The sequence below is a fragment of the Parambassis ranga genome, chromosome 7, assembly GCF_900634625.1.
Source record: "Parambassis ranga chromosome 7, fParRan2.1, whole genome shotgun sequence".
NCBI lineage: Eukaryota > Metazoa > Chordata > Actinopteri > Ambassidae > Parambassis > Parambassis ranga.
Window position 1 is genome coordinate 10,262,156 of NC_041028.1, and position 23,206 is coordinate 10,285,361.

The following is a 23,206-nucleotide window of genomic DNA, read 5'->3' on the forward strand; positions in this document are numbered from 1 at the left end:
TTTATTATCATTTTAATTAATCAAATGACTTTGTGTCGTGTCAGTTGAGTTCAGCTTTAGGAGGAGTTTTTGTTTTCCTGCCGCATTGTTTTGGGATCTTTACTTTATGTTTGAGTGTCTGCTTTCATTTAAAAAATGCTCTATATAAACGCAGGGCAGCTTTCTGCTTACACTGTCTGTGAAGTCAGTGGATACCTGAAGGGTAGAAGGCAGAGCCAATGTTTGACTTTCATTTGTCAAGTGGCCACAAGCACAAAACTCACAATGAATGTTAATGTTGCTGTGTGTCCGTGGAAAGTGCAAGTGTTTCCTAATAAGAGCCACCACATTCAACAACCTCATAAGCAGACTGGACACAGCAGAAACAACAGATTTACTGCATTGTATCCAGATTTAACACAAATCTCAATTTGAAACAATAGAAGAAAGAAAGGAAAATATCTGTAATTAAACATGACACAGAGTTAGTGAGAGACCATAGATTTAGGGTCAGTGACATTATATTTGTTTTTCTCAAAGTCCAGCTAGAGCTCAATAGCGATGTTGTTGTAATGATGATGATAAGATATATTATTATATTCATTTATCCTCTGTGTGTGTGTATTGATGTCTGCTTTGCCCTGCAATGTATTGCATCTTACTTGTTTCTTCAACATGTGCAATATAAAACAGAATAGAAATACATAAATAAAACCTATTTATAAATATATATACCTCTTTTTCTTCTCTTTGAGAAGGAGGATCTAAGATTTCTGAAAGAATAAACAGCTACAACCTGAGGCTATTTCTGTAAAATTCATATCTAGAGCTCAGAATGTTACATAAAGTAAATTCTAAGTATGTTCTCCAGTAAAAGTACTTAAAGTTATTTTCAATGTTGTTTTTAAAGGTTGTATTTGTCTATCGGTCCGTTAGCAGAACTCATACCTTAGCGTTTTATGCAACTTTTCCATTGAGTTGTACATGTGACAACAGTTTCCTCAGCTCAGTGCCTTTTGGACGTTACGACAGTATGGATCCTGTTTACGGCTGCTCGCGGAAAGCTAGCAGAATGGGAGAATGGGAAGGCGTCATTTACAGAGCATACACCTGTGACAGGTAACGTAGCTGCGCTGCTAATGACGAGGTGAAGACTGCATGAAACCCGCTGAGTAACCTCAGCTGAAACCTTACGTCTTGGTTTTATTTCGGTGTTTAGCTGTCATGCGGGAGCAGGTGAATTCCAGCCTCTTTCGCTGTGTTCACAGGTGAGAGAGTAGTCAAAGTTGTTATTAATGCATTTGTGGTTATTCAACAGTGACAGTCATGTTAAATTCCTGAGTATTTACTGCTGGTGAAATAATTATTCCAGCGCAGACATACAGGCTAAACAGACATGCTACATTTAGCTTACTGTTAGCCGGTCAGTGGCACTCTTAGAAAAAACACACTGCATTTGTGTTGTTGTTCTGTAGTCAGACATTTTAAATAAATTCAGTAATTTGCCTCTTGTTAACAATTTAAAAATTAACATTTTTATTGTTCTTGTAAAAATATGTCAATAAATGTTGAAACTAAATGCTAAATCAATAGCCTGTTCTAAATGTTAACTCCAAATGTTAAATCTAAATATTAAATGTTCCACGTGTTGTACATTTAAATCTAAATGCCAATTGTGGCCATTGGGGAAACTAGTGGAAGTAACAAAAGTAAAGCTTGATAAATAAAATCGTCTCAGTGCATTGTAGTTCATGATACACAATGTCTGTGAGATAATCTGTGAGTATTATTTTTAAAGTGTGTGTTCAGACGGCTCTGTAAAACAAATCATCTGCTGCAGGTTATGTTGGAGGGTTGCTGTTGAGGCCGTAGGAGCCACCAATAAGGCAAGAGTTGCTTGCAGCACGTCATGTTTAAAGATGAGATCCAATGTATTGCATCTACAGAAGCTCTGAATGTGTAGACAGATCCAAGCAACCTCTGCGGCTGAGACGTCTGTGGATGCTCTCATTCATCCAGGTCATGTTATGTCCAAGAGTTTTATTCGAAGCAACTGGACACAGTGTTTTTCTCAGAGGTTTCACCACTTCCCCGAGTGGCTTTCTGAGTTCTGCAGCGGAAGTGTTACAAATTACAGTTTACCCTGCAGCCTCTAGGGGCTGGCACCAAAAGCGACTCATTCATTATTGAGTTCCATGTTAAAATGGCCAACTTTACAACAGAAACAAACCTGTCGACAGCCTACCATAAATGGGGTTGGTCTCTAATGATAAGTTTCCTTTTTGTGACAGCTGTACAGAGGGTGGATTATTTGTTCTTCCCTGTCGCTGGTTTATGCAGGTGCTGAAGCAAGCATCTTGAGCCCCAATTGTTTCATTGTTTGCTATTGTTCTGCACTGTTATGCTGACCTATTGTACATTTTGTAGGTCATGTCTTTTGGAAAAAGTAATGTATATTCTTTACTATACAGTACAACGTTACCACACAACCAAGCAGCTGTTTTGGCTATTAGAAACCATTATGCACATTTGTTTTGTTCTGTTACATCATACACTGTGGGGTAAATTCAGCATCCTTTAGTACATAAGTTTGCAACAAGAATCACATTAGTTCATGAAGTTTTATGTCAATGGGGCCATAATTTCACAAATAAAGATTCGCTTTCTCATCCATAGGCTCCCTGAAGAGTGGTTTTAAAGCCCTGCTTGTGTTGGAGCCTGTTCACAGAAGCTTTGTGTATAACTGCAGTGTTTGGCACAACACTACAGGCTGACTCTGAATATCCACTAAGACTGTATTTTTCCAGTGATATCAGTAGTGCCCATGCAAGCTAAGATGAACCAGCTAGCTGTAACTTAGCAGGATCTGATGTTGATGACGTAATGTGAGTAGATCACTCGACAAGCAAGGTCTCTTTTTCATCAAGTTATTTAAATTAAATGGAATAATGAACACAAATTTATTCAGATTTTACGTTTCACTTTTAACTTTCAGCCTCGGCTCTTGTTCCTGGAAACTACACCAGTGGTGCTTGGCTTTGTACCCTTACATCTGGCCTTCTTTAGACCCACTGCTGAGAAAGAACAAGTGTAAGTGGAGCTGTTCACACTCTTTCTCCCTCTCTCTCTCTCTCTCTCTCTCTCTCACACACACACACACACACACACACACACACACACACACACAAATACATACATACTCACTCCCTGCTGAGAGGGTTCATACAGCCATAATTGCTCTCCTGCCACATGCTATAGGTTGCATGGTAGCTGTGGGTGGGAACAGAAGAGAGCCTCTCAGCAGGCTGCAGGGAACAGTGCACTGACCGCAGCTCAAAATCAGCCAGCCAAGGGCCACTGTGGGGCCTTATTACAGAGTGAACATGACTAATAATAATTCTGCACTGTGTCAGAAATATGCAGCACTCATTGCCCAATCAGCCCAAGTCTGGCTGGTGTAGTGTGTTATCACCGAGCCGAGACCTCCCACAATGCTTTCTCCTTATATGACATCTGGAGAGCTTTTAGCATGAACAATGCAGATGCTATGGCTGCATGATTATGATGTCTTAACTGTGCAGTGCAGTAGTCAGGAGTATGATTTACAGCTGTGTGTGTAAATAGGTGATTTAAAGACGGTTCAATTTCAGATTCCATGTGAAAGCATGGAGGTGCCGTGTGTGACACTGATAACTGTGTAAACAGTTTCAGGGGAAATGAAGTGTGACTACAGTGATTTATTTAAATGTGATAAGCGAGTGCCTATAGCCCCTATACATATGCATTAACACACACACAGTAGCCTGAAAATTCTTTTGGCAGGTGGATTTTTTCCACATTTCCTTTGGTTGTTCAATCAGAAAAACGGTGGAGTGGAAATGGAGCTCCCCGGAGAGGGGAGCCTGCTACTGATAAATATACAGTAGGTATATAGGCGGGGGAGATGTCACTTTATTTCATCTTATTGGCAAGATAAACGAGGAAGTGGCTGTGACAGACGCTGCAGGAGTTTGAGGAGCTGTCCAGATGCTGAAAGAGCACTGAGCAGCCTTTCAGTTAATGATGAGTGCTGGTGGCTCTGAAGGAACTGATTTAATTTTTAACAGTAAATAAACTATCGATCTGTAACCTGAAGGTTGCCTTTGAACGGCCTAACGTTAATTTGAGCAAGAGTTCCCTGCTGGATTCTTAATTCAAAGCAGCAAGAGAAGAAAAAATGCGGTCACTAGGCACTTCTCTTTTCTAGAATAACGAGAGAATCAGTCCCTGATAGTTAAGCCCCTCTCCGGTCTTTTCTGTTAAAGGCTCTCAAAACCAATTTAAACCAGAATAACGATCAGTCCGCCATAGATCAATATAGCTTGAATCTGCAACGAGTGTCAGTCGCAGCCTCGCGTGTAGGAGAATGCAGACAGGAGGGGTGGAGTTCACAGCTTTTACTTTTCAAAGCTCCTCTGGCAGAAGAGCTCATTCTTTGCCTGGAGAACAGCGGAGTTGGCGTTGATGCGTCCTGGTATGTGATCCCCCACTTCAGCCACAGCAGTCGCCTCGCTGCAGCCTCCAGTTAAACTTTCCATGCTGTTGGCCGTCCAGCGGACAGCACTGAGGAGGTTTGCCTGGACCGCGTTTGCTCCTGCTCGCTCCTCCGCTGCGCCCCGGATCTCCCACGCCGGCTCCACAGGTTCACAGGTACTCGCGCGGCCAGAGGAGCTGGCCTCGGTCTCCCGCACGCATGGAAGGAGACGTTATGGACAAAGTAGAGGCCACGGCGACGGTCCGTGACTTCGACCCTATCAGTGGGAGCATCCCGGCTACTAAAGTAGAGATCACCGTGTCCTGCAGGTGAGTCCACCTCGGAGCTGGAGCGGGTCTCTGCGTCATGGTTTGGGAAGCCCTGCGCGTTTTGGCACGTATTAGAGTTTGAAAAGAGTAAAATAGTATTTTAATGTGGTAAACCCGCATGAACAGCTCCTTTTTATGGAAAAAAACAAACAAATTTTATATTTTGAAGAATAAAAATATTACTAAAAAAAAGACAAAATGCGCTGTGGGGAAAACGCCAACTCCACAAATGCACATCAGACTTCAATGTTTGATTTCTCCATAGTGAGTTTAGTTTTTGTCTGAGTCTTTAACTGTAAATTCCTGCAGCACCTAATTAGCATTGCACATGATGCCAAGAATTCCCCAGTCGCAGTAAAAGCCTCGAAAAACCTGGTTTTTATAAATGAGTCCATCCCTGGACTTTACGCTCTGTGTTGTGTTCGTGCGCGCGTCAGGTCGCATGCCACAGGAGATATCGACCGCGGCGGAGTTTTAATGGCATGTCCGAGAGGTTTCCCCGAGCCAGCGTGTCATGTGTGAATCTGTGTTGTCAGGCTCTGAAAACAACACCTAGTTTCTCATAGAAAGGTGAAGATTAGCACGAAACACTTCTTGCCATTGGCCTGCGGTTGCGATTAAAGGTTGATAGGAGAAAATAGAGCCTCGGTTGGATAGGGTGGGGCTGCTGTGGATGCAGGTATACAGTATGGTGGCGGAGGGTGCAGTTAAGATGAAAAATGGTTTAATAACTTTACGTTTATATGGTCCCTCCCAGCTGTGCGTCATTGTACTCAGTGTTTGGCTGTTTGTACCTCTAAGCTACATATGGTGTTATTATATGCATGCAAATGAGGGGAAGCAAAGCCACAGGGGAGAGATGTATCAACTAAACACTCTGCTGCCATCATTTTCCCTCCTCATCTGATGTCAAACTAACTGATTGTCTATCCTGTTAAAATGCTGCTTATATGAAAGGCTTTGAAATTATGAAATTGTTCAACAAAGCTGTCGCAATGTAGCTGACCTTATAATCTGTTCTGGATATTAATTAATTAGTCACATTTCAAAACAAGTCAGTTAACCTTTACGAGGTGTGTAGGTGAGACAAGGGTGCAGTTTTATTTATGGAAGATGGGCTGCGTTAAACCCCTCTCTGTAGAGCCTGTGTTTGTGTAATATTCCGCTGTGTGTAAAACTGTGGTTCATTTTGTGTGTGTGTGTGTGTGTGTGTGTGTGTGTGTGTGTGTGGAGACTGACATTTGGAGCTTAGGCTGTGTGTATGCGTACATATCCGTTGTGGGGCATTCGTTATGAGTCGCAGCTGCACTTGTGTTGTTTCCCTTCTCGGTATGCACTGTTGTTTTATCTCCCTCAGACCTTCATACTTTAAGCTGGGATCTGTGTTAATGCCCTCAGGCTCTGTTGGTCTGCAACTCCCTTGTCTGTCATTAATTTCTCCCCAAACAGACATGCTCCTGGACACAGTTTGATATAGATGGAAAAAAGAAAGAATCATTCACTGGGCCTTGAAATACTGACTGCCTTAGCTGCAAAGACTTTTAGACCTAACTGTTCTTCTTTGTAGAGATTGCTCCAGTCTGACCTCTGTTGACAGCTCAGCTCAAAAGTTGTGCACGTAGAGTATGAAATAGAGCTGTTTGTTTCTTCCACTTTTCAAGGAGTGTTGTTTTTAGAAACAAACAGCAACAGTGAGTGCTACGTGGAGAGGCACAGGCTCCACAACTGTGTGTAATTGATTTAGTAAGCCTGAAAGCTCTGAGATTGCAGCGCACGTGGAATTGAACTACGCCGTGCAGCCCTACAGGCGTTCTCAAAACCCTCTGCCAATATTGCAGCAAGCCGCCCCTGACAAACTGGAGGGAGTGAAGCAGACAGCCCCTTATCAAAACAAGTGCATATCACTGTGATAGCACATTGTTCCCCCGTCTAAGCTCTGATTGGTTTTGCTCACAGGTCAGCCAGTGAGCCGAGCCCAGAGCATCTGCTTCTTTAGCTGTGAGGGCTTCACTCGAGCTCAGCGGTAAGATGGCTCTTCAAACTCGAGTGGCCTCTTTTCCTGCATCTGCTTTACTGAACACATTCCACTGAATACAGTTCAGTGGGTTAGGGCCAGTGGTCCCTTGGTGTTTTCACCACCAGGCGTACCTCTTATGTGGCAGTAACGAATGTGTTCATTAGTTAATACTTAAGCAGCTGTGATGAATGATTCATACGTTTCTATGTGGTTTGCTCACACTTTAATTATGAGTGAAGTAGTAAATGTGGATCCTGCTGGTTTGTAAAATGTGCCCTTTCTATATCTCAGCTTAGCAGACTGTCTCAGAGTTCCCATGTACAATGACCTGAGGGAAACTGGGGCTTTAGCTATGCTGTTCCACTGTGAAGCACACTTTCAGTAATGAATGTTGGAAAAAAAATATGAACACTGACAAAAACCACAGAACCCCCAAAGGCTTGACACATGGAGCTTCATTTAAGGAAGATTATTTTCCTCTTTGTTTCTCTGCAGCCTGTCACAGTACAAATCCATGTACAGAAGCTTTGTAATGATTTGTAAATGTTTACTGTATTTGCCTCTTTGAGTAGAATGAGGAAGGGTAATCTTGCTGATAAGCCTGACGGCCCTGACAAAGGTTTACAACCCTTATCAGAGCAGAGTGAGGGCCAAAAGAAAATGTTGGTCCTGAAAGATTACTTACCATCTTATGTCTTAGATCCAGGGAAGAGCGAAGAAAAACAAACAGAATTATTAGATAAAAATCCCAGGGACACTGTATCACTGTGATGACATGATATATATTTCAGTAGAACAAAACCACCAAGCACAAGTAAGTATATCTTCGATTTTTATTTCACTACAGAGTGCATATTATAGAAATTTATTGGGACATCTTCAGCGTCCCACAGGTTTGCTGTTCAAAGTGAGATCAGCTGACAAATCCACCCTGCCTTTCGATGCATTCGAACATCAAACCGTATCAGTCCCCATTGCCCGTTTCATCAGGACAGAGGCGCTGCATCTTGTCTGTCCCCTCCTGGTCTCTGCTGTTGTATTGGAGCCTCCATTCATTCACAGTGATAGATTGGTTAGAGTAGCATTGTATCCAATCAATGCATTCCATAGCTTGGGGGGACTCTAACTCAACCAGGCCAGCGTGCTCCCGAGGGATTCATTACCTGCTGAAACACACAGGAGGTCACGTGACTGCCAGCATCCTATGACAAATGTATGCTGGAGAGGCTCCCCTGGTGCACGGGGCCACTGATTGCTCTTCCCCGGGGTTGATCTGAAAACTTGAGGTGTGCCTCTTGATCTGGTCTTTTCCTCAGGCAATCTCCGTAACAGAGGGGGAGGCCTAATGAAATGATCAGGACGATTAGGATGTGTGGCAACGCCGTTATAGATGTGTCAAAACCTATTGCTGGGGCAGAGCAATTGGAATTCAAGCTGTGTAACTAACCTGTTGTTTACTTTAATGTGTGGTTACGGCTTGTTACTCTGCTGTTGTTGGTGTTGTGTTAATAGCTGTTGCCCTCGTTCAGTCTTGGTTATCCATTCATGCAAACTCTGTGACCTGGTTTTTCTGGTTGAAGCATTCTTTTGTTTTGCCCTGGCAGGCAGTGTGTTTGAATTGAACTAGTTTGCATTGTGCAAGGATATAAAATATTAAAAAAAGATCTCTCTGAGTAAAAGAGAAATTCAGATTTTAGTTTTTTTTTTTGCATCGTGTTCTGGGTTATAACTGACCTGAGGTGAGCTTGAAGCTCTTATCTTACAGGATGGCATGTGTTTGTGAATGATGTGACACAGCTGTTTTAGGTATGAAGGCTAAGATTCACTATAGGGTGCCAAGAAGAGGATTTTTTTCTCTTCCAATTTTGGGGATGCTAAGATTGCAGCAGGCGAGTCTCACAGGCCGATGAAGCGGATAATTATGCATGAACCCCTGACACAGTGAAAATGAGTTTGGATCCCAGACACTTGGCTTGTGGTGGTGTCAGTGTTATTAATATATTCTCATTTGGGATGTATGACAGCGGTGGGGGATCCCGTGGAAGCACAGTTGTGGTGCCATGCCAGAGGTTTATGGCGCTCTGCATGGTGCCTGTGTGTCATATGAAAGTGTTGATTGGAATGACACGGAAAGTCAAGAGCGTGGTGTACCAATAAGAGATCAAAACAGTCCCTCGTGGCTCAGAAATATCAAGCGGCTTTAGTCACTATTTTCAGAGAAACCTAAGGGTCAGCAGAGGATGTTAGTGGATTTGTGTGTCGAGGGATATTTGACCTAACGTCACAGCTTGTCTGGAAAATGTGAGAGCTGGTGGCAGATTTGTAGAAAGTGTGACAGGGTGCTCAGAGAAGGTTTTACCACAGTGTGTTACATATGTTGAAGGTCTTCCACTTGTTGATAGCTGAAGGGCCAAATAAGCTCCTGATTGTCAAACTGTCATCTCAGTAGTCCTCTCTGAATGAGGAATGTTTCTATTAGAGAAATAAAAATGGGCATGTTATACAGTAGCCAAAAGGGACATGTGTGTGTGTGTGTGTGTGCTTTTTGCTACAAAGCTATTTACAGATGTGAAGCAAAACCTGGTAACCTCCAGGGACAAGCGTCAGAACTGCTTCACAGCAGTTCCATCTAAAGTCTAGGGCCCTAAAACAATTCAGTATATATACAAAATGATGCTTGATGCTGCACCCCTGGTTTGTCTTTTTGTATTCTTGGTGTATTTGTTTTTGGATTGTTGCAGCTGTAGTTATTTAAAACTCACTTTTTGTAGCACTTTTGTTCAGTTTTTGTTTTCTGTCTGCCCTCCCTTATACACCACATAACATTTACAGGCTGATTTTGTGTTTGTGTTAGAGGCTTTCAAATGGAACACAGGAAGTCCATGTTTTTTGAAATCATTCCCAGTAGCTCTTTCACAAAAAAATGTTCTTAGGTTTAGTATATTTTATTTTTCAATGTCACAGTGAGAAGCACAAAATGTCTACAAAAAAGCAATAAAAAAAATCAATCCTTAAAAGCCCTCCACTGCATCATGACCTGTAAAAATTGAATTTTCAGACAAATTTCCAATCCTAAAATTTTGAAAACCTTGCAGCAGCTGCTGTGGACTATTTCTGTCTTTTCTGAGTGCTTTAAAAGGATCATTGATTTATTTTCCCAGTTGGACAAGCATCTGACAAATCTGATAAATCAGTAGTTATTAAGGGGAAATTTGCCAGTTGTTTTGTGGTTATCTAAGCTACTGAGTGTTATTTGTAGTGCACTTAAGGCACACACAGGCTTCCTTGGGCCTGACAGTCACCAACACACAACATCAGCTTGTCCATAACATCATCTGAACTCCTAAAACAAGGTGCCAGTTTTGTAGTTGGAAATGTAGTTAGTTTTAGACTTTGACTGACATTTAGAGCATGTCACTGGGTCCCTGAAGGCTGGATGCTTTTAGAAATATAAGCTGAGCTTGTCAAAGCAAACTGGTCCCTTAATTAATGTATACTATAGATTAAAAACAACACAACCTTACGTAAATGGCACATTCTGTCGATCTTCACAAAAGATCAGTGGTCACATACTTTCTAAATGGCTAGAACGGTGTAATTGGGCCGTGTGGTTGCTGGTCGTGGGGTTGACGTAGACCTGTATAAAGGCTGCCAAAAGTCTGTAGAAGGAGATGAAGGGGGGGTGACTTTCGCCTAGGTGACCGGGTTTATGTCCCCTGCTTTATGAGCCATTGTGAGCCACTTCAGTATTGCTTTTACTCATGATATTTAGGCTTTAACTCACATATGTCAAAGTCAAGGCCCGCGGGCCGGATTCGGCATGAATTATCTATGGCCCCCGGGATGATATTTGATTAGTATTAGAACCGGCCCGCAGGCCGTAGCCGCCTGCTGGTGTTTTGCACGTACCAATACTACATTTCCCACAATGCCCGCGAACACACTGCAGCGCAGCAAGCGGACTTCGGCTTCATCATTCATTAGCAGTCAGAGCAGATGTCAACTTTCAGCTACCTGCTCCCCAAAAATGGCTAAACGGAAGCTCGGTGGGAGGCAGAGTACATGTTCACTGAGGTAAATGGCAAACCTGTGTGTCTTCTGTGTGGAGAAAGTTTGGCTGTAATAAAAGAATACAATTTAAGAAGGCACCATGAAACATCTAAGAAACACACAGACAAAGACAAGAATATGGACACGGAACAAAGGCTACAGAAGAAGAATGTACAGGACATGTGATTTTTCTTTGAAGGCAGTTTGTTCTTGTCTGTGTGCCTGCTGAAAATTGTTTTCCCGATTATTCATTTAATCATTAATTAATACACTGTGTTAGGTCTTGGTTCAATAGGCTACGTGCAATCATTTCAATATGTTTTAATAAACATTGAATCAGTCCGGCCCTCGGCTTATAGCCAATTTGTTTTTTTGGCCCTCTGTGTATTTGACTTTGACATCCCTGCTTTAACTTAACCCTTGGAATTTTGTCAGATTGTGAGTGTGTTTTAAGAAACTGCATGGGAGAATTTTTTCCATCTCTGTTTATATTAGTGCATATGTGTTTGATTGAAAAGGCATGTGTCATGAAGTGGTCGTACCTCTGAATACTCACAGTGCCACTTAGTGATCGTCAGTCTATGCTGATTATGGTTTCCAACCACATGCCTGCTGTGTGTTGCTTTCACCTGTCGAGGCTCAACATGAGTCCACTACCAATTAGGCAGCTCGATGTCTGTTTCCACACGATATGGTTCACTCACGTTACCTCATCTTTCACTAACATCAATTAGTGAGGCGATTTCTTCGCTTGCTGTATTATCATGATCACTGTTGAGGTTGACCCTACTCTCTCTGCTCTTCACTTGACTGAACCCACACAGTTTCCTTTAACGATCCATTGGTTTTGTTTCAAAGCAAAACATTTATGAGCTTTGGCTGCTTGCCTGATTTGATTCCTGGTGTACAATTTAAAGTGCTTTATGTTGCTTGTATGTGAAGTACATAGGCATGGGTGTGTGACTGCAAAGAGATTTGTAGCTTAGGTCTTTTTTTGTTTTTAGATGAAATGAGATGAAGGCAAATTGGTGTGATTTCACAGTAGACTAAGTGCAAAGTGCAGTGGCAAGGTTATAACGCACAGTATTTGTGCGCATTTCCTTCTGCTCCTTGCAGAGGAAAAAAAACCCCTTTTCTCTGCACAAACCCGAGCTGTCACAGCATGCAATTAGCAACAATATTATTCCCTGGTCAGACATTAGTTACACACCAAAAGCCAGTCCAAAACAGGGAGCAGCGTATGTGTGTCCTCATTTATTATACCAGCAGAGGAGCAGGTTTTATGACTTCGATTCTGTCACTGCACGCGAGATGGCTGCCCAGGGACTACTGTGCTGCAGGTATAGTCGACCTGGAGAGATCCCAGGTTGAAAGTGAATAATTAAACAGATGGAAGAGAAGAAGACACCTGGTACCATTACAGTGAAAGTCAGCAGATGGGTTCTGTCACTAATAAACACACCAGATTGTGATTTGAATGTATTGGAGGGGACGTTTGAGATGAATGCAGGAGTAACAGTACTTTGCCCTACATCTGTCACCAAGCAGGGATTAAGTTGTGCTTAATTTCAGAGGTCACCCATCATATTGGCGTTTTAGCTTTCTATACTGTGCGTATTATTTCCACAAATTCCCCCAAGGAAAACGGAATATTTCGGTCTGAACAATGAGATACCTCTTATTAGTAAAGGGTCATCAAACTTCTGCAGCACCATACATGTCCTCTGTGTGGTTCTTTGACCGTCTGACCCCAAAGATCTGCTTAAGGCTGCATTAGACAAAAAGTAGAGCCACTCACCCTGTGGTGCATGAGTGGAAAGACAAATGTCTGTCCTCAGTCAAAGGGGAGAGGGCCCAGAGCAGAGGGGAGAGTGAAGTGACAGAATAGACTTGAAAATGCAAACCATCTTCCACTTTCCCCTCCCAGCCATCTCTATTGTGTCTATAATGCAATACAGAAATGACTCCTTATCTGAGCCATAAGCTTGAACTTTAGAGATTGCATTTTTTTGTCCTTTAAAAACCAAAGAGGCTGCTTCTCATTGACCAGCTATTTTTAATACTTTTTAAAACCACTTTTCACTGAACTAGATGTAATTTCTCCAAGGTGCCGGTCATGATTTAGACCACAGAAAAGAGCAGAATTAAGTGAATGCTGAAACCAAGGCACTGTGAGTGTAGGAGTTAATTCCTACATTTCTTAGTCAAAAAAAAATCAGCTACATGGACCACAGAGCTTCTAAAATGTCTTGAGGGATCTAACTGAGAGGGACAGTATGTTCCTGATAATTCCTTTAAATTAAAATTCAGCAGCCAGACGTACTTGAGAGGTCAAAACTCCTTCACACTCAGCCTGTAGTGAAATCATTTATCAATGATTTAGGAAAGTCAAAGGAAATACATTTTCTCACATTTATGGAGCCGGAGAGAGTTTGCAGATACAACAGCATATCCATCCATTAGGTGATGCTAATTCAGTAGTCACTGAATTTATATGAGCTTATTTCACTGCGGAATAAACAAACATTATTTGTTCAAGATAATTAGGCAGATGCAAGCTATTAAAATGACATTTTTCTTTGTTTCTCAGGTGAAATTGGATGAATCTTTTTCCACTTTTGTTTGTTCCACATTTAATGATGAATTCCAGACTCTTGCTTCACTCTCCATAAAAAATTAAATGATCAGATGCGAAGAGGAGTTTATTGCGCTCCAGGTTTTAATGAAGGTGTTGGGATCAAGAGGAGCAGAAAAAAAGTGATGTTTGCCATTTTCATTAAAGTATTTCAAACAGGATGGGCATTATGATCATCGCAATAGTGCTATGGTCTGAAACAAGGCTGATACATGAAATGTGGTGGGAATGAAAAGTAGCTGTGTCTAATTACTTTTGTCCTACTTTCAATGAACTTCATCAGCAAACTTTCTTCACATCAGTTTTAAGGATAATGATCTTCTCTTATCCCTCTGAGATTTGTAGAGAGAAGGAGTTAACTTTTGAAATAGGCAGCATTACTTCAGTGAAAGCAGACGGATTATCTGAGATGTTAATACCCATCCTGCGGCACTGGTGTGTGTACTCTGGCCATGTGCACAGTAAGACAGTGGATTAATTTGTATTTGATATAAATCTGTATACATATCTTTTTGTCTTAGATGAAAAAAGTTCTGCAATATCAAATTGAGGCTCAGCTAACTCAAATGAGGGCTACATGGAGCACACATAATATGTTTTCCCGCTCTCCTTTTTATAGAGATGGAAAAAGGTGAATGACAAGCTAATTGTCGAAGGGTAATAGGTGCCAGACACAGACACAGTGAAACGTCACGGATGGCTTTGTTATCTACACTGATAATTACACTGACAAATTTCTGACTGTAGTCAGGTCAGCCCAAGGCTAATACCCAACAAAGCTGCACCTGTCATTTCCCCATGTATCACTGTGATAGGAGATTCTGTGTTCAGGAACATAGGAGAACATGTACCGGTACACGAAAGATGGCCTGCATCTTAGATTCACTCCTGAACTCTCATCTATATTCATTGAAATCCTGCTGTCCCCTAAAGGGACGAGGATTATTCTGAACCATATTCAGGTTATTTATTGATAGTGCTCACAACCAGGGGCCAGAAACAAGAGATATTTATGGGCTTTTCCATTATACTGATATGCTAATGAGGTCATTGAAACCGTGAAGAAAATTCATTTTAAATGAATTGATTGATAATAGCAGTCTTGTGTTTTTTTTTACCTCTACTTTGTTAGGTCTTGAACAGTGACAGGAGAAAAAATTAAAAGGTTCAGTTGTCTAAGAATTTCCCTCTGTGAAAAAGGAACATCTGGAAAGAGGCTAAAAATAAAGATGGCATGAATAACATTAATGCTGATTGCACCTCTTATCTTGAATAAGCCAATAAGCCAATCAGAGTGTCTGACTGCTTGAAAAGGTGTTGGATGAGGAGCTGTATAGCCCTTTCTTAGTGATAATGGGTAAATGTTTTATTTAAATGGTCTGAATGGACAGCCCCACATATGGTTCACAATAAAGAATCTGGCTATATTTTGTGGCATTATTGTTGGGTTGGGACTTGTGACATTTGCAGTCTTGCTAATGGGGCTTCTGATGGTTTAAACATAAGTAAGCAGCACTCTTATTCTTCCCTTGTTCAAAAATAAACACTGAAAACAACAACAGGCAGTTTGAACATTGTCTGCCTACCGAGAGGCCATTATTGGTGGATATCATATCATCATGTCATAAATGTGTCAAGTTGGGCCTTGTTTCTAACGGGTAACCATCAATCATCCTGGCTTGATGATAACTGGTGAGGGATATTGGCCATTTAAATGGATGGACAGTCTTATTTATGGGATTGAGAAAAGGAGATATTGGGCATTTATTGGGATGATAACATTTTTAAAAGATGTTTAAATAGATGGAAAGTTCCCCCATGGGACTCAAACTCAAGACTCTTGGTTAAAAGTCTTGTGTGTTACTGAACCCTAATCCTAATACGGACTCTCTGTATGTCAGCTGTTATACCTACTCATGTGCAGGCCTGAAGGAGTAGGCAAACAAATGGGCATCTCCCACTCCCACACAGCCTTAATTGTGAAACTAATATGTTTACACTGTAGAGCTTGATGTGAGACTGGGTTGGAGTGGGACCTGGTCTGAATGAGTGTGACCTACATGGAGCTGTACAAATACTGTGTCAGACTGAAGCTAATTTGAACACATGCATCATTCTCTGACCTATAATGGCTTTCATGGGTGCCTAATAGGATTTGTTTCATGAATGCGCATAGTGATGGGCCTGTTCAATGTGTTCAATATCATTGTAGTTGGAATGGTGAAATAAACCCTGATATTTAGTCTGTGTTGCTTTTTTTGCCTTGAGGCCAGAGTCACCAGAGCAAAGGGCTAGACGCCCCACATTTGCTCTTGTACAAAGCTGCAATAGAGCTGATTACTTGTGAACTGTCACACTTTCCTGAGTTGTCATGGGTGTATTAAGAGAATTGGACGCTGTGTTCCAACAAGAGCTTCTCATCTGGTTTGTGGTTCAGCAGCAGATTTTTGTGTTTTCTCCCTGTTGTTTTTGTGTTTGATTTTAAGAAGCATCTCATAAGGTTACACCACAGACAAAAGTATGAATGAATGAATGAATGAATGAATTTTGCTTGTGTTACCCTATTGCTGCACTCATGTTTTGTTCATGTCAAGTGCAGAGGCTGTGAATTACCAGGCAGTTATCTTGTAGCTCTTTGCATATGTTATATTGTGAGTATGCTGCATATGATAGGAAGCATTTACTTATGTTCACAGAAAAAGGAAAAAGGTAAAAAGGTATTTTTTTCCTTTTTAAAGGAGATCTTCATGTCTATCTGTTTTCCTCTCTTGCAGGGATCTACTGGACCGAGACACATTCTCCAAATCTGACCCATGTAAGTTACCCAGAATATGTTGCATTGACAGCTTCTCTTCTTTTTATGAATCTTTACTTTTTACTTTTGCTGAGCTAAATTTTGATTCAGTTTACTCTGCTATTTAAAAGTGTTCCTTCAATAACTGCATATCATTTGCACAGTAATGTGACAACCTTTCCTTGCTGGGAGCTAAAGTACCTTAATGCATGCAGGGTATAAACGCCAGCCTTTGAATACAAATGGATATCTTTTGGTGGGACACATGGGGAAATGACATAAAGGCATTTTCTTTCATATTCCCCGCAGGATAGAGAGGAGACATTTAACGTAATAGGGAGGAGGTGCGTGCCCTTTGTGTAAATAAGCTACTGGGAAAATATCACACTCGTCCTGTTTTTGTCTGCCTGGAGATGAACTGTAGGATATGTGACAGGTCACGTCACGCTGGTTCACCTCTGTTTCATTTGAAGTCACCAAATCCAATGTGAATCAGGAGAATCCCACCATTAAGAAATAGCGTTTTGATCGTGTGGCTTAAATTTTGTCCCAGGAGCTCTCAGGCTATAAAGCTTTTTTCTTTGCATGTAGACATCAGTCTCAGTCATCAAGCTTGGCACTTCATTATGCTGTCAGGGCGTGGCAGGATAATTAATCATTAATGTCAGCAGAGAAGGAAGAAAACAAACACTGTTTGAAGAAGCATTGTGTTTGACTGAGATTGTTTGGTGACAGTGTCTTCCTCTTCTTTCTTCTCTCTCTCTCTTTTCCTCTATCACCACCTCCTCACTTCTCAGTGGTCGTGTTATACACCCAGGGTGTGGAGTCCAAACAGTGGAGAGAGGTAAGAGATCACATCCATTCCTCTGTCAACACAACTCAATCAGCCACCATCTCTCCTCCACAACAGCTCCCTCTCTGCTTACAGCCTCCCTCCATCCTCCCTTCCATCCCCTCTCTCAAGGTAAATGCTGTGAGTGCCAATCATTTGCAATTGATTTGCCCTGCGAGCACTGGTGTGCGGGTCAGCACTGCGTTAGCTGTGACTGATTGATCGATTAAAGTGGCAGCTACACGTATCGATAAAGATTTGCCTCTGCGTCAGAGTCCCCTCTGGCTGTCGGCCACCAGAGCTTAATTAGAATAGAAGCAGATTAAGAAGGCAGAGTTTGCAAAACAGCAGTGGGATTATTATGTGTCTCTGCAATCACAATAGGTGGAGATTCTCTAATCAATTTTTTATACGGATTAAGATTAATTATTTGGAAAAACTTGCATTTTATCCTTAGCATCACAGATTTAGAACAACGCACACGTACTTGATACTAAAATTAAACACTGTAATTTAGGTTCAGTTTCCGGAGCGTGCATGAACATCCATCTAAATGCCAACCAAATTTCAAATTGTCAGAACTAATGCTACATGTCCATCGTTTGTGTGATGGACACGTGTACTTGCTGTGCTGACAGCTGACCTCTTTTGTGTGATCTGAATGATAACTAACATTCTACATCTGCTATAAATTATCATAGAAGTGGCTGGTTAAAATGGAACTGCAGAAATGGCATGAGGAATGAGTAATGTGAGCTCCAGCAAAAGGTCAAGAATTGTTTATTGTTGGCACATTACAGACACTGTATTGTTGAGGTTAGAAAAAATCTGCAGTTGGGTATACAGTGGTCCCTCGTTTACATTCCAAAAATAACCCGCAATAGGTGAAATCCGCGTAGTAGTCGGCTTTATAATTTTTTTTACAATTATTATAGATGTTTTAAGGCTGTAAAACAGGCATTAACATTTTGACATGTTTCTGTCTTGTTTAAACACTCTCAAAGTTCAAATCTTAGAAAGATAAGTCCAGTATTATAGAATGAAACCAAAGATCAAAACCTGTTTTCAGTAAGCATTCTGCACTGTACAGGAGACATGGCACGGAGGAGATTGGCTGTAGACCATTGTCGGGACGCAGAACACACAAAAAAATAAATAAAAAAGCATGCAAAGTTGCACTTAAAAAACCCTGCGAGCCTGTGAAAGGTGAACCGTGTTATAGCGAGGGACCACTGTATAAGGAAAAAAAGAAAACTTGAAAAGCAGAAGGAACACATGCTGACCCAGAAAGACCTGAAGCACTGAAGACTGCATAACGGTGGTGTGGTGAGAACGAATCACAGGGATGACCTCTATATCACTGATATCACTAGATACCAGCTCTTCAAGTAATCCAGACCTGTTGAAAGTATATCTTCAGCTGTATATGTAATGGTCCTTCCCTGACCTTAATTCTATAGAGGATCTCGAGGTGCAATGGAGAAATATAAACAACTCTACTGTTAATGCATTTAAAACTTTGCTGGTCATAACAGAAAGTGAAAAAAAATCACTTATATAATTCACAATATAGACACTGGCTGATTCCATCAGATCCAGTAAAAGATGGCAAACTGAATAAAACGTCTTACTTGACAAATCTGTTTGCTATGAAATTCATGCATTCTTAAGGGTTATAGAGTCTCAGAAGTAGTTCTTAAGATGCGCTGTGAAAAGCCATCTGTCACTGGGGGGTGAGGCACATTTATACTGTGGAGTTTAGAAACAGAAAGATAAAAAGGCTACACACTGATCGCTCATGCTGTATTATGGGTGTTATCAGATTGTTTTAATGAATAAATCCAGCATAAGTCTTTAGATTTTTTTGACCAGTATGGTCAAAAAATTGATGAGAGACAATAAATCTGATCATTACATCTACACAGAAATGCACATCTGCTCTGACTAACCACCATCATTTATTGAACTAAATGTAATGTAAATATAACCCCAATATAAAGCATATTAAAAAGCGCAGCTGTGAACCACGTCTCAGAGGAATATGTAACTTTCTTGCTTAAGGGTTAGAGGAGAAGGTCAAGACTGCTCTCTCTGGCACCTCTAAATCCCCTTATTAACAACCTTTTAAGTGGCAGTTAGCAGTCTTAAGATGGTTATGTGCCTGCAGTTAGACAGTTTCTTGGCCAGGAGCTGTCAGTTCTCAGAGTCTCCAGTCAGCAAAAAAGTCTATTTTCTCAAAGTTAAACTCCTGCTTCAACCTCAGGTTTCCAGAATGCATGGTTGGTGTTTCAGGTCAGCTTGTTATCGGCTCACAGAAAAACCTAGTTAGTGGTAGCAACACAGTGACGTTCTTATTTTTCCAACCACAGAGTAGTTTCACTGATTAACATGCAAATGTTGAGGAAAGGCAGAAGCGCCTCCTACACCTGTCACCTCTGGTTACAGTGCCCCACCTTGGGCTTACAAACTGTGGGCGCAGCCTGAACGTCTGTCTGTGAGAGAGATATGGGCCTGTGTTTTCAGCACAGATGACAGCTGGCTTTGTGCGCCGCAGAGTCAAGCTGTGCAGTATTGATAAAGCTAAGCGCCTCTTTTGCCCCTCTGTCAAGTAATGCATTTTTGTTCTTGTGAGGGTAGATATGGTTGGCTGGAGTACCTTTTAACTGTGCCACCAAGCGTCTGTAATCCAATTACTCTACCGTGCTACCAACTCCCCCATCAGCTGCTAGTCATTCACATCCTTTATCGACAGATAAATATGGAAACAGATGTTGTGGATAGGTTGTGTTTTGATTCCAGTAGGTTGTCATCTTTAGGTTCTCCTGGGACTTTTGTCCATGATTAATTTTTGTCTGCATTTAGGGTCCATATAGACCTATAACTGCAGCCCATCATTCTGTTATTTTAAATTCTTAAATCTCCCACAACATGTAGCTGTAATTACTCCCAGTCTGTGACAGGTTTCCCTCTGCTGACACAATATAACCCCTGTAAATTCAAGCAAAGCCTGGGCTTTCCACATCTAATCAAACTCTACCACATAAATCTCTTTAGCAAGATGAATTTTCTGACATTACAACACACAATTTATTCTAGTTAGGGTTATTGGAAGGGTAGAGAGCTGCATGCTACTCACACCAACATGTCCCTGTAGAATAGGGCTCTTTCTTTCTGTTGACAGTTAATCGCGGTGCTTTGTAACCTTGACTTCACAGGTTGGCCGTATACTTGCCAAGGGTAGAGAGGTAGGTCTGTTAATTCCTCAGGCGGGCTTGTTCGCTGCTGAGGTGCTGATTCTTCCTCCTCTGTTAAGTTTGGCTCCAGACCAAAGTGAATATGCTATAGCCCCCTGCTGCAACATTCAGCTTCTGTCATTGAAATAGGCTCTTCTTTGCTTGGAGATTTCACCTCTCACACTTTCTGACAGCAAAACCAAGACAGGAGGTAATGCCACGAGGCAGCTAAACTTTCATAGAGTTGGACTCACTTTTATGCTTAATGGTTGGTTACACTTCAGCAAATCCACACTCCCAGACTGTCACATGTTACACACAATCCAGTCTTTGCATTAGCATAGGTAGCCATCTGTCTAAAGTATTCTGCAGCTTGCCTGCTCTCCCGTTAGGTCTCTCTCTGTGTTTTACCCCCATTGGATGTAATCACAAAAGTGAGATCCTGTAATCCTGCTGTTTCATCTCCTCATTAATCCATAACACTACTATTATTAATTCACTGTGTCGGTTTATGGTAACACTTTTTACTGGGGTGTTTTATTTATGCAGCTCAACATCAGGCTGTCTGACTTTGAATTATTCATTTTGGATACAATTAATGTGTGTGAGTCAGTGCAACACTTTCTGTTTCTGTTGATTTGTTTGTCACCACATTACCTCCTCAGAAGGTCCTGCTGTCTAACACTGACGGAACATTTTTTTTAGTGCCTGCGCTGGCAGCTTTTACATTTTATTTTAAATGCCAGTAAACATTATATTTCTTTTTCTTCTGTCTTGTCATTTCTAAATCTTCCACCTGTGATTTTGAAGGGGCTCAGAGAACAGCGGTGGTGTAAATGTGGCATTAATTAAATGAGTGTAATTGGACTCAATAAGGTGCTTTCCTCGGGCTTCCTCTTCCCCAGCACAATGAAAAAGGTGGAGAAGAAGAGCTGACACTGTGCGATCATTGACGTGTGTTAATCAAATCTGATATTATCTGAAGCCATTAATCCACACAGAGACTATGGAGATGGTGGGGTGTGGTAATGAAGTAGATGCAGTTTCTGAGTGACTGCATGCAGTGTTGTATCAAAGCTGTGCACTCATATTATTTCTTGTTCTGTCCCCCTCCCTTTTTTTTCTTTCTTCTGATCTAGTTTGGGAGAACAGAAGTGATAGACAACACGTTAAACCCAGACTTTGTCAGAAAGTTCATCCTGGACTACTTCTTTGAGGAGAAGCAGAACCTGCGCTTTGACGTGTGAGTTATTTGGTTTTAAATGAGTTTGATCCGGTGCTCTGCGGGAACATGGAACTGTGTGTGTGTGTTTCAGATGTGCTGCCCTCTTCTAACCCAGGCTTCTAATTCCTCTTTTTGTTTCCTCATCGCTGTCCTTCGTCCTTCATCCTTCATCTCTTCTCTCCCTTGTGCTCTCATTTTCTCTGCTGGAATCAGTCTTTTCTCTTCCTCGTCACCAATTCAGCTCTCCACTGAGGAATTATTCATTGGTTCAGCATCTCAGCAGTCATTCATTGAAGGGAGATTGGTATAAGGATGATAAATATTTCATATAAAGTTTTATCCTTAATCTCCCTGCTGCTAAGCAAAGCAAATGTCTGAAACTAGGTCCCATAAAATTCCTATAAAGACCCCTGTCCTCCCTTTGTCCTGCCTTTCTCCTCTTAAAAAGAGCAGACTACTGTGAGAGTCAGGAAGGTGCAGCTTCATTTCAAAGTCCCCTCCCGCACCTTTTCACCAGGAGAGTAGATATGCTTCCAAAAATCCAAACCCTTCAACCATGAAGTCTCTGGTGGACTTCCAGGAGTGAGCTGGAGGTCTCAAGAGGATTTTAGACAGTTAATGAATTCATTTGGCTTGCTATTTGATACAACACTGGAACAGGAACGGAGGGAGAGCATCCCCCCACAATTAGTCTTAGTCATTTACATCTCTCTCCTCTCACAGAGGTGGGAGCCAAGGCATACTCAGGTTTAATTACTTTTACATTAAGTTTGACTGGCAGAAACTTTCTCTGCATTGGTGGATTGTTTCAATATGTTTCCCCTGGCACAGTGCAGAAATTACATTCATAAACTATAGAACGGATTCTTTAATTAACTCTTATTATTGCGTATGTTTTTTCCTGAGTGGCTCCTTTTTGCTCCCCCAATGACCCCCATGTGTGATTGACAGGCAGAAAACAGTATAATTAGAATCAGCTGTCTGTAAGGTATCCTGTTGTGCTGCCTACATCCTGACCTTTGTGATTTGCTTTTGTCTTTGCGATTGCAGGTATGATATTGATTCTAAGAGTCCAGATCTGGCAAAACATGTAAGTGAAGGACTTTTTTTCTTGTGTGTATTGGGAACAGTGCATGTCTGATGTGTAGGTTCTGTGCAAACCAAAATTTGTTGCAAAAGCTCAGATATATTCTGAAATAACATCATCGGCCTAAAATATTGTTTATTTTTTACCTCCCACCTGCTTCCAAAAATTGCTTCTATTATTCCTTCAATGCAATGATAATCAAAGTTTCATTTGCATCTGGTATATGCTCATCACCTCTTTTTTTTAAAAGGGGAGATGAAGCATTGCATATCATTATCAAATCTGGTCCACACGCTTCTCTGTGTGTTATCTTGTGCAGTTTTAGGTTATTTAGTTCTAAAAGTTTTGTCTGAAAGTGTCAGCACTTTATTAAAGAGCATACATTCAACAGCTCATTAATCTGAATGTATGTTAGCATCATGTTTTATGCTGAAGCTGTGATAAATAAAATGCAGATACAACAATATATTTGCAGCACTTGGTTTGCATACTACCAAAATGTTTCTTGTTAA

The 23,206-nt window shown here is 41.3% G+C and overlaps 1 protein-coding gene across 1 annotated transcript in view; it reads left to right on the forward strand.

The window, feature by feature from the left end:
- Window positions 1-4,711: 4,711 nt before the first annotated feature.
- cpne5a (copine Va) overlaps window positions 4,712-23,206 on the forward strand; it is a 56,623-nt gene continuing 38,128 nt past the window's right edge. The window contains exons 1-5 of the mRNA XM_028409539.1: window positions 4,712-4,821; window positions 16,298-16,338; window positions 17,115-17,161; window positions 21,522-21,625; window positions 22,658-22,697. Coding sequence (XP_028265340.1) covers window positions 4,712-4,821; window positions 16,298-16,338; window positions 17,115-17,161; window positions 21,522-21,625; window positions 22,658-22,697 — 342 coding nt within the window. The remainder of the gene's footprint in view (window positions 4,822-16,297; window positions 16,339-17,114; window positions 17,162-21,521; window positions 21,626-22,657; window positions 22,698-23,206) is intronic.